The following is a 12,367-nucleotide window of genomic DNA, read 5'->3' on the forward strand; positions in this document are numbered from 1 at the left end:
TCAGGAAAATGAAATTGGCCAAAAATTCAGCTAGTTACCTTCAAAATTGACATTTGTTTCAGCTAGTCTGGTTCCGTGGTGCATTTACTTTTCCAGCAACACCTGAATTCATTTGTGTTGGACGTGAAGTTGGGTGTCATCAGGAGCAAAAGCATGTTTGAGTTTAAGGAGCTTCTGACGGAGAGCTTTCATACTGAAAAGAAATCTAATTTAAACACTGAAAGGGTGTCTGTAACACACACACACACACACACACACACACATATATATATATATATATATATATATATATATATATATATATATATATATATATATATACAGTACATATACATATATACAGTACATATATATATACATATATACACATACATATATATACACACACGTACATATATATATATACACGCACATATACACACACACATATATATACACACACATATACATACATATATATACACACACACACATATATACATACATATATATACACATATATATATATGTATATACATATATATACACATATATACATATATATACATATATATATACACATATATATACATATATATACACACACACATACACACATATATATATATATATACACACATATATATAAAAAATACATATTGTACCATCTGCAAAGCGATCTAGAGAATGATCAAATGATGAAAAGCATTTTTTGTGGTCAATCTGCCAGCAGAAGTGTGTTGCATATAAGTAGAGCTGAAATGATTAGTTGATTAATTGATTGACAGAAAATGTATCAACAATTATTTGAATAATCAATCTTTTCAGCCATTTTTTCCAAGCAAAGAAGTCAAACACTTGCTGGTTCTAGCTTCTCAAACGTGCGCGTTTGCTGCTTTTCTTTATCATATGTGATAGTACATTTGGATTTTGTATTGTTTGGATGAAAAAAAAAAGAAAAAAAAGCAAGAGGACATTTTATAGAGCTATTATCTGACATCTTATAGACAAAACAATTAAATCGAGTTAGCGAGACAATCAACACATTAATACAAAATAAGCTCTAATAACCAATGACATCATTTTGATTTCATGGAATTGCACATCTTCAGCGTGACGTAGTGGTGTCTCAACAGATTCTGACGAGACAAGACAGGATGTCAAATGTTGGAAACTAATAGTGACGTAAGCCCAGGTGTCTCTCCTCCGTCTCTGGTCATAAACACAGCTGGATTTCTGAGGGTGCATGTGGCAGGGGATTACATCATACAGGTGTGCAGAGGACTGACTCAGAGTCTGAGAGAACACACCCGAGGGGCAGTTAGTCATCCTGATATCTGTGATGAGATTACATCAGCACGGAGTGACGTAGTTATGATTCCCCTGAGTCTTGTGTGTGTACAAATGTCACTTTTGTACACACACACACACACACAAGGCTATTTCTTTACTGTTAGTGTTGTCAATTCCAGGCTTCCACTGATGGAGAACAAACTAAATCTTGCGTATGATTATTTTATTTAAAGAAAAAAAAAAATAGGGGGCCATATATTCTTTGTTGGCCTTGAAATCGACAAGTCTGACCAATTAATTCCCAGTGAACCGAAACTAATCAGCCCACACTGATGCAGACAAAATAAGACAAATGGACAATGTGCACCCCCACATGGACGAACTGCGCAAGTACAACAAATTACAGCATAATGCAACTTCCGACAGTGAAGCTCAAAACAAAAAGCAGAAGTACACAGCACTCCCGACTGACCATTTAGTTTCAATAGGGCAAAAGATATTCAAGGTTGTTGAACACAACGGCACCGTAAAAGACCCACGAGTCAGTCGACGGAGCTGAAGATTTAGATCATTTTTATTTTTCAAACAATTGAGAGATGTTAAACACTGAACAAATAAAGAGCCCCCCCCTCCCAGTCAAAACTCCAGAAAACAGATTCTTATCAACCAGTTGTAGCACTTTTCCTTTATTGCCAGCTGCGTTGTGCAGTTTCTCATTGTCTGCAGCTTCAGTCTCTCTAGATCAGTGTACAAAAAGCAACAGAAACGGTGCATATACCAGCGTCATATTGATCATGGGATTTGCAATTCTCGTACATAACACCCAGCTCCACGGACAGGCGTTTTTTTTATTCTGAAGCAAATCCAGATTAACCATTTTACCAAGGCACATTGGTAGGGATGAGTGACTGAAAGAACAAATGGAAAGAGGATGCGCAGAAGCCAATCTCAATTTAAGTTGGGAGAAAAAGTGGTAGTGATTTGTGAGTATAAAGGGAAATACATTTTAAGTATTAAATGTCATATGGAAAATGCCAAAACTATCCTCTCTCTCTCCCCCCTTTGCTGTATTGAAAAATGGAAGCAAAAGAAATGCTCCTCAAACTAAATACTTTCTAAACTCTCAAAAGCAGCTGCAAAAACATTGAATGCGTCTTAAACTCTGAATAAACTGTGGGCACATAGATTGTGGGAGCATCAGTCACTATTCACATTTGAATTAAGTCAGTGATGAAATGACCAACAAGTTGTCAATTTATGAACAAGTGCATTAGAGGTCTCAATCCTGTACATTCATCGCTAAGGCGGTTTAACTCCGAAAAATATTGTGATGGAATTCCAGAAGGCCAACATTATCTAAGGAATAGGAAACAAAGCGAGTCCCAGTATTCAAACATTTCATTGTTTTTGTCTCTAAAAGTGCAATTATTGATCAGCACCGTCCGATTTGACAGTCTTTAATATTTTACGCTTGGGAGAGAATTAGTGTGAGATGCGAATTTTTTTTTTTAAACTTTAGGTGAATTAAGTTTAAATTAGCACCACCCTATTTTTGATGAAACCATTTTTTTTTTTTTTAAACCAAATGATTTTTCTGAAGAAAAAAAAATTCTTGAGTTGCGATGGGATTGGGCATACAGGAGCTGTGTGATGAGACAGAAAGAGCCTAAGTGGGTGAAGGATGGAGTATGGAATGTCAATGACCAAACGCATTGGCCAGTCTTAAAGAAAGACCATGCAAAAACACTTGTACGCCCCTTCAATATTGAAGATTAGGCTGACAGTATTGTGATGTAAACAGTGGAAGAAAAAAAAACAAAAAACAGATCAGTTTCCGAACGTCCCATAAATGAACTGGTCAAAATAAATAGATGTATACATGATAAGAAATTTATAATTTAACTCTTTTATATCTCACATAAAGCTTCTTGTAACGGCCTAATACGATCCAGTATTTCTTAATCTGGACACGTTCGGCTCTACCTGTGCTAGATTTATCAACACCTTTCTGGGCACCAACGTGGCGGCCTGGACAGGACAGCTAAACCCCAGCCTTCCCTCAAACATAACCCTAGATTGGAATTCCTCATTAGAAACTAGAAGGTAAGAAAAGAAAACGGTATCATCCCAGTGAGCCTGAAATAGAGGTACAATTCAGAACATCATAAATTGACATAACGCCATTTCTGGTTGTCTGGGATAAGTCTGTCCTCTACTTCTAAGCCTTCAGTGTTAGTAGCAGCATTCTGCAACTAGGGCCTCATCATTCCTGTGGCTTTCAGTTTGAAAAATAAAACAGAAACAGCCCTTGGTATTACAAACTCAACTATTCTTTTAATCTTTACTCTTACCAACATCTCATTAGAATAACACAGAAAGAGAGTAGGAGGCGCGTGGGGAGTTTAGCAGGCCTGGCTTTTGCCGAACTCACAGTGGACAAACAAAATCACAAAGTATCTCGTCTCTGTGGGGAGACGAAGAAAAGGAGTGGAAAAGGAACAGCAACCTTCCCAAACCCTTCAGTCTAGGCAAATATATGGCAGGATGTTCAATTTGCTTTCATCCCCATGAGGGTCCAATGATATGCACTCTGTCCAATCATACCAGGTGCCCTCTGTGTCATAACAACCGTTGACCCCCGGCCAGTGCTGTGTGTGTACCCTGTCCAGGTCCCCTTCCGTCACCTCCCGGCTCAAGCCCGGTAAATCCCCTACTGAGCTGTCCTTCTGCAGAACATGTCTCTTCCGTGAGTCCTTGATCTCCTGTTCTTCTCTTTTCAGATACTCTGACATGAAGAAGTGTGCACTAGGGGCCTGGACACCAGAGGAGGTGAGCACATTACTCTGAAGGTTCAAGTAGGACTGGATGATTTCGTTTCGGGACAGCTCCTTCCAGTTTGTTTGACAGAAAGGGTTAGGGCTGGGACCTGGGGCTGGGGCCGGGGCCGGGGTTGGGGCCAGGGATGGGGCTGGGACTGGGGTAGGGACAACGGGCTGTTGTACAGTGCTTTCAGTTCTCTGCCTGGACTCAGCAGGGTCAGGAGTGGGGGCTTCCTCTGTTTGAGAAGGTTCTTTATGTACCAGGTGTTTAATCTGACCTGTGACGGGGTCAAATGTTAATCTGCGTTCTTTTAACCGTACAGGTTTAGTCGTGTCCTCTAGTTTCTGGCCATCTAGGTTGACAGAGTAGTCTCTTGACCTGTACTTTCTCCTTTTATGCTCCGAGTTGGGAACTGTTGTCCCTTCTGTGTCATCAGACACAGACATGGCTCCCTCAGATGTCGGTCTTTGTAGTTCTGAGTTGTGTTGGGGTTGAGAGGGTGAAGGGGAGACTGATGGGGATTCCAGTGTTGCGGATATGTCTTGTGGCGGGCAATGAGAGGGGACTTCTGACGAACTGACCCAGTGCATTGAAGACCTATGAGAAGAATGTGGCAGCTTGTCAGCGTAAGATGCTTGAGCTGGGGAGGATACAGGCTGGGCCAAAGACAAGGTAGAGTCCCTAGAGGAAGGGCTTGGGATAGGTGTTCCTTTAGGTGCATATGCTGAAGAGCGCTTGGTCACTGTGTCTTGCTTCAGGCTTCTTGGACTGGTATTGAGGCCACGGGGACTTTTGGCTTGATAAAACCCGGCTCCTCCACCTCCTTCGTCCAATCTGGCCTGTTGCTGCATCACAGCAACCTTGATCATAGAGGAAGTGCTAGGTAGTTTGGCAACTCCAGGGGAGCTGGGGCGAGGCTTGACAGCATTTACCGGAATTCTGTTGATTTTATCATTATCAAGGTGCTCTAGCCGGGATCTGTCAGGAGACGGGACGACTTGCTGGTCAGGCAGGGCATCAGGACTGCCTGTAATCCCATTGGTGAGTGGTGGGGAAACCGAGTTATCAAACGAAGACATCTTGGAGATTTTTTCTGGCAAGTGCACCCCACTGTCTCTGTGCTCTGCTCGGCGTTTGCGGCTGCTTGATTTCTCAGCTTTTGGTGAGTATGTGTTGTGAACATCGTTTCGGATTTTGACTTCAGGGACACCCTTCCCTGACACAGAAATGTCAAGAGGGGAGGCATCCGTTCTGCAGGGATGAGAACTGCCATTGGTAGACCCAGGGGCACTGGCAGCCACAGCTGGCCCAGGTTCAATCAGCTTTTGCCAGGCCCGTAAGAGTTTTTTAGCACGCTTAGCAAGGTCTTCATTCTTGGTCTTCTTCCTTACATCATTGATCAATTTTCCTAGTCGAGTTTCCTACATAAATAATGTGTGAGAGTTAGAAACAAATCAAGCAACACAGTTTCTACATGAAGTTCTAGTTCACATATAATCAACTGTCTTACCTCAAGTGCTTCTTTGGTGATAGGGTATTTTTCAAGACAGGAAATTACCTCCAATACAGCCACCATATTGCTTATCTGCAGGGCAGACAAACAAACATTTTGTATTAGGCTACTTCACCGGTGTGCAAATATTTAGCAGTAGCTACTATTAACAGCAGAAGTCACTGTTAAATGAAAATTGTAATGACAGTCCTGATATATAAAAAGATACATATATCAGAATCAGATTAATGACCAAGCAGATTTACACTTGCACAGACTTTGCCTTGGTGTAGTAGGTGCATAGAGTAAATCATAAACATTAAGATTAAAATTATTTATTGCCATACAACTTAGTTGTTAGGAATTTTCCTTAGTGTGCTTATGACAAAATACCAGACAATCGCAGCATAACGGTGAAGACGCATAAGAAATAAAAACACTTAATACATAACGTCCACCCCATAAAACATTACATGCATCCATGGATGAAAGATACAGAATACAGTACAGAATCAAGTGTCAGGTGCTTTAAAAAACAGTATTAGTTGGAGCAAGCATATTAAAAAAGGGAGTAAACTACATATTAGAAGATAATGCAAATGACTGATACTCACATGCCTAAACAAGTCTCCTATATTAATGTTATGGCTAGAAACGCTATTGAATCGTGGCAATCGTGCAACGTGTGTGAGTATGGGGGCAAGTTAGCTTGTAAGTTAGCTAGCTTCTGAAACATTAGCTTAACTGTACGCTTCAGATCGACGTTGAAAAGTAACAATGGCAAAGTGTCAACTCAAAAAAACTTCCTCATTGTAAACGTTTTAACAAAAGTGTAGCACTGGATCAAAAATTAGAAGCAAAAAGCGATAAACTTTAATTTGAGCGAGGTTCGAGGTATCCTGTCGTGGAAGTCAATCAGCGTTTGAGTCTCGGCAGACTTAGCAAACCCGTGTTAGCTCATTTGGCTACTGCTAGCATTTAACAAACTTAAGAAGGAAGGGTCCGACTATTTCCTAAAACGTAGCTATTCAAGCTAAAAGTTAGCTAGCTGGCTACCTCTCACACTTCGGTAACGAGGGATTATTGGCGTGAAACGGTTTACAAGGAGGCCAATTGGTAGAACATACAGTTCATTTCAGAGTTAAATGCGTTTTTCCAGGGCACATGTAACATTATGTATTATATTCCCTCAAGCCATGTAATACTCTAAACCCGTTTTAGCATTACGGCTAGGCTAGCAGCTAGCAAGCTATCTACATAAACCAGCTAACCATGTCTAACCAAGGTATAGCGCTTGTGCTAAGTTAGCTAGCTTGCAAGCTGTCAAATCAAGAGCTCAGCGTCTCTCCATCTTTGGCAGTTACTCGACAGATCGGTGCCAACCCAAATCGTATACCACACATTTAAAAAAACAAACAAACAATTACATAGTAAATGTACAACTGTTGTGTGAACTGCCTTGTTGAGTTTGCCAGAGTGCAGGTAAACAAGCTAGCGTTAGCTTCCTAGCTTGCTAGCTTCACTCACATTGCTGTTGGTGTCGATGGCCTGCAGCAGCCGGTCCCTCAAATGCTGCGGGGTTGCTGAGACCGTTGTCATTGCCTGTTCGGTGCGATCCGGAGGATGGAGGGAGGAATCCTCCAAAATGAAAACCGGATGACAACGATGACTCAAAAGCCGCTGCGGTAACACGACAGGCGTCCGAACAGCATGTTTTTCTGTCGCCTGTAATGTAGACGGCTCAGTTTTTCTCTCATCGAGTGGGAGATGTGTGTGCTGTGTTGACCGTTGGTTGCTGCCTGCTGGGCGCTCTAGCAACTCACTACCAGCTGCTGGCTCGCTCGTTGGCCTCCTGCTGCATGCTGGGATATGATGAATGCGCTTTGACGTCTGCACGTAACCAAGTAAACATGCCTGCTGTCCACCTACACTCCTGGGTTTATCCATTAGTCTATTTGTCTTGAGTACCCCAAAGTTTTATGTCGGGAATGTACAAAATGGGTCCCCAGCATAAGAAACTGCCGGATGCTAAATTGTAGGAAATTAGCGTTAATGAAAATTAGCAATAATGAGCATAATCGTATTTGGACAAAATTGGAGTGGGTAAAAAATGTTAAATTCAAAATGCCTTTTGCCCGATTTTGATGGCTTTTGAGTCGATTTTCGAAGTTTTAGATGACACTGAACCGATTGGATTAAACAGTTATGTTTTTGAAATAATTGAAATAACTTCAACTCGTTTATAAATTGTAGGATATAGCCTATTTCTGAACACAATTATCCAAATGACGCAGAGAATGTAATTTAAAAAAAAAATTATAATTCACAGATCTTTACACTCAGAGGTGACTCACAATGGGGTATTGGAACAAAGACAAGTACCATACCAAACTAGAATAATATGACTATGGTTAAATAATATCCTCAAGAAAAGCAGAAAAGGGGAGTATAACATAAGAAACAGGTACTTCTTGGTTAATGTCCTCTTGATCTGTTATCTAATACATTATATCATATATGGGTCGTTTGTTACCGAATTTCAAACAATGAATTAAAATATAAGGATCATTTGAAGAAATGTTCATTATAGCAATTCATTTGTGGTTTTATTTAATTATTCAATTATCACTTAGTCTAATGTATGAATATAAAAAAGGCAAAAGTAATTGAAAAGGTCTGTCACAGTCTCCCAGAGCCCAAGTGATGTTTTCAAATTACTTATTTAGTCTGACCAAGAATCCAAAACCCAAAGGTATTTCATTTACAGGGATATAAAGTAGAGAAAAAAATTCTCACAATTTACAAGCTGGGACCAGATCACGTTCGATGGCATTATTCCTTCATTAACGACTTAAACAATTAATTTTCTGTCGATCAGCTAATCGCAACCACAGACAAACGAAAATAGAAAACACATGAGCCACATGCCAACCTCGAGAGAAACGGTACAAAAGAGAGTACATTACTCATTTTCAATCATCTCTCAGTTAGAGGTCTACAGGTTTCACTTTCCTTATTCCTAGAAGAGAAAATCATATTAAAATATATTGCATTATTGTCAGTTATTAGATCAACTTTGGCCAAAGGTTTTTCCCTCCCCACCCATTATTGTATCAGTAACCACACACATTCCCACACACAGCTTGCACAATCTCTCAGCTATCAGACATCCCTAGTACATTTACAACATTACCAAAGGTCACCCTCGAGGCAGATATTCAAATAAAAGTGTGATATAGATGATTTTACCACAACATGCAAGTTACTATAAATGATTGATATTGTGAACTTTATATTGCAGCATTCCACCAGTAGATGGAGTCCTTCAGTTTCCTAAAGAGCAGATGCTGTATCACTGTATCACTGACCCAGATTGGTTGTAAGGTTTTTTTTAAAATGAAAACAAGTGGAATTAATAATGAATGTAACGTTTCATTTAGCAGAATCACATTGTGCTGTTCTATCCTATCCAATATTTCCTATATTTCCAAGCAGGCTTTCTATGCTGTATTCTGACAAAAAGTCCACCTCGGACAGACCCAGGCTCTTGGTAGGCGGTGTCTGACGGTGCTGGTTGGGGATGTGACGAACACTGGCAATAATAGTCACAGTAAAGATAATGGAACAGTGACTAGAAATAGTAGTTGTAGTAGTTCATGGCGTAGCAGGGCATTGCAGGGCGTTACAGGACGTAGCAGGGCACAGCAGAGCGTAGCAGGATGTAGCTGGACGTAGCAGGGCACAGCAGAGCGTAGCAGGATGTAGCTGGACGTAGCAGGGCACAGCAGAGCGTAGCAGGGCACCGCAGAGCGTAGCAGGGTGTAACAGGGCATAGCATGGCGCGCAGCAGGACCACGGCGACAGCTGCAACCATGATTTAGGTGCCACCCTAATCCAAGGAAACATGCTGGGCGAAAAAAAAAAACATAGGGACTCCGGGGAATAAGCTCCCCAGAGCTAGGTTAGTAACAAGCATTTCTGGGACATGGATGCACACAGATGGAAAGAGAGAGGAGGGAGAAGCTCAGTGTGTCAAAGGAAGTCCCCCGGCAGTCTAAAACTATAACAGCATAATTAAGAGTGCCCTGGTCGGGCTAGAACTCTCCTCAACCGGATCGGGCTGTACTGGCCTGCCTCCCTCTACTTTGATTATATTATTGATTATATGGTAAATGAATCTGACGACTATGAAGAAAAGCAGAGATGAGAAGGGGTGCCGCGTCTGCAAGCACACATTCTCCTCCGCCGGTCTGGCTGAACGCTGCAACTCCTCACTCCCTAACTATAAGCTTTATCGAAGAGGAGAGTTTTATGTTTACTCTTAAATGTGGTGACGGTGTCTGCCAGCTGTTTTCTAAGCTAAAAGTCATTGCCTATATTAGTATTAGTATTGGGGAAGCAAAAAGGGGAGAGACATACACATGACAACATAATCATGAACCTTACATAGTCAGTGTAGAAAATACAGAAATCTTTCCACCAGTCATCACTTTTGTCAAACCTATCCCACATGCAAAATGTCAGTGTCAGCTCAATAAAATTGTTAGTGTGGACAGAGTGGGAGAGGCAGGGCAAATGCTGGGCGTGAAGCTGTGGAGTGGGTGAGAAAGCCTAAGTTATGCCAGTTATGGGGGCTGTAATCATCATGTAACTGCCGTTTTAGTTAAAAACTTAATAGTGCTTTTTTGTAGTCCACCCAATGACAAAAATAAGATTAAAGACATGTCGTCGCTTAGTCAGATATATTTATTTTCATTTCATTTACAAATAATAATGCAAAGATACAAAGACAGAAGCCTTCACACAAGAAAGATACATCAGGTACAGTTCAAACAGAAGCGCATTACATCTTTAATATAGCACACACTTACAGTCAACTTGGATTCTTTTGGTCCGATTTGACAGTTAAAATAGAAAACACACATTTTGAAGAACAAGGTTTGAACCAGTCATTTTTAAAGGGTTAGCTAAAAAAAAAACGTACCAACTTGCCAAGCTGTGCTGCAGAATGCTAGATTTTGCATATTCTATTCTGTTGCTGCGAGTGTACTGTAGGAGCATAGTGCACCCCTTCACGGCAGTAAAATGCATGTGCATTGTTTAGAATAGTATCACTGTACTCAGAAACAAAATACGTCGTATAACAATTTAGCTGCCATTGTATGAGGCTTGAACCAGCAGCAGGCTGTTCTCAAAATGCACACAAAGGATTCATAGATGTGGGTAACCCACTGAGTGACAGAACACGACCATGACTCGGTTTTCATCTTCCTGATTCAGATTATATATATATATATATATATATATATATATATATATATATATATATATATATATATATATATATATATATATATATATATATATATAGAGAGAGAGAGAGAGAGAGAGAGAGAGAGAGAGAGAGAGAGAGAGAGAGAGAGATGGATATATAGATATATATAGCCTGACTGTACAGTATTTGTATTTGCTATTTCTTAGGTTGTTTCGCAGACAAGATGTATATAGTAATATTGACTACAAAATAGTGCTTGACATAATATTTATAAAACGAGGCATAATTAAATACTTAATTAAAAGCAAAATACAGTATGTCAAGGTATTTTCTGAGATATTTTGAAATGCAGCATCATGCAGAAAAGAGATTCCCCAGGTTAGTGGAGAGAATATGTCAGTCGCATCTCTTTAAGTTATGCTGCGAGAATTTCTGTTATTATGTTCAATGTAAACAATGCATTGATACGTTCATAGGTTATATATAGGAAATAATTCGTACCCCAATAGAATATTTTGGAAAACAAAAAGGGAGAGGATGTGTTTCAACAGAAGGATAAAATGTCTAAGTATTCTCACATGTATGGCTGTTTTGAACTTTGGCTTTCTGGTTCAACTGTTGATTTAACACCAAAAGAGAGAGGAATATACAGTGCTGATGACAGATTTACTATAACATTAAATTCATAAAATCTAAATAGTACCTACTCTGTAAAAAAACTTCTGATAGCATGTAGCTGCTCATAGCAAGTACATAGAAAGGGCAATTTCTGCAGAATAAAGTAATTTATAAATTAAATAAAAAGTGCTTTGAAATGCACATGAAGTCCAAAGGAAATAGAATTCAGTCATATAACTTCAAATAGGATATATTAATATGGTCATCGTATTGAAATTGCATTACTGATTCACTGTTAATTTTAAAAAGCAAAGTCATTTTGCTATTCTACACTGCAAGTGGTTCATATCTAGTCCGTTAGTCCAGACACAGTATATAACAGACATGTTATATGAAGAGAAAAACAAACATTGCTCTGTTGTAAACTCTTGTCTCTGTAAACACTGGTATCATACCAATGCATACCTCAACGCTGATGCATAAAAAGGTGGGAGTAACAGGCGACACATCACTCAGAGCTATCTACAAGAGCACGACAAAAAGTTCAAAAGGAATACCAAAACAGGAAACGGACCGACAAAGATGTCAGGCTCACTCTAAAGTCTGAGGTCCAGCAGAGAACATAGAGCCACAATAACATATTGCAGCACAGTATTTCTCAGTGCATTTTTCTCACTTTGACATCATATCACATAAAGCACGAAAAACATCGTTCCTACCATACAGCAATATACAAAGCTAGTCTAGATTGTCCATGACATAGTAAAACTCTGTGGCGTTGCACAGAAAATAAGCACACACAGTATATTGCAGTGTAAAACATAGTACCAAACAGCTCGTACATGTGCATAAAAGGCTGATTACCATATTTCCGATGCTTTTAGGCTTCA

The 12,367-nt window shown here is 39.8% G+C and overlaps 1 protein-coding gene across 1 annotated transcript; it reads right to left on the bottom strand.

Annotated features, from left to right (window-relative positions):
• Window positions 1–1,828: 1,828 nt before the first annotated feature.
• Window positions 1,829–7,511, bottom strand: crsp7 (cofactor required for Sp1 transcriptional activation, subunit 7). The gene is made up of 3 exons (XM_031281212.2): window positions 7,112–7,511; window positions 5,603–5,677; window positions 1,829–5,513 (listed from the first exon to the last, which is right to left on the bottom strand). The coding sequence occupies exons 1-3, from the start codon at window positions 7,181–7,183 to the stop codon at window positions 3,792–3,794; spliced, it is 1,869 nt and encodes a 622-aa protein (XP_031137072.1). The 5' UTR covers window positions 7,184–7,511; the 3' UTR covers window positions 1,829–3,791.
• Window positions 7,512–12,367: the final 4,856 nt, after the last annotated feature.

This window comes from Sander lucioperca, chromosome 9 (assembly GCF_008315115.2).
Source record: "Sander lucioperca isolate FBNREF2018 chromosome 9, SLUC_FBN_1.2, whole genome shotgun sequence".
NCBI lineage: Eukaryota > Metazoa > Chordata > Actinopteri > Perciformes > Percidae > Sander > Sander lucioperca.

Bases quoted from the DNA above. Each gene is read 5' to 3' on its own strand.
- crsp7 (XM_031281212.2), bottom strand. From the start codon at position 7,183: ATGACAACGGTCTCAGCAACCCCGCAGCATTTGAGGGACCGGCTGCTG. The intron at 5,678-7,111 runs GTGAGTGAAGCT...TCTGCCCTGCAG, and splicing joins CCATCGACACCAACAGCAAT to ATAAGCAATATGGTGGCTGT. The intron at 5,514-5,602 runs GTAAGACAGTTG...TTATTTATGTAG, and splicing joins TCACCAAAGAAGCACTTGAG to GAAACTCGACTAGGAAAATT.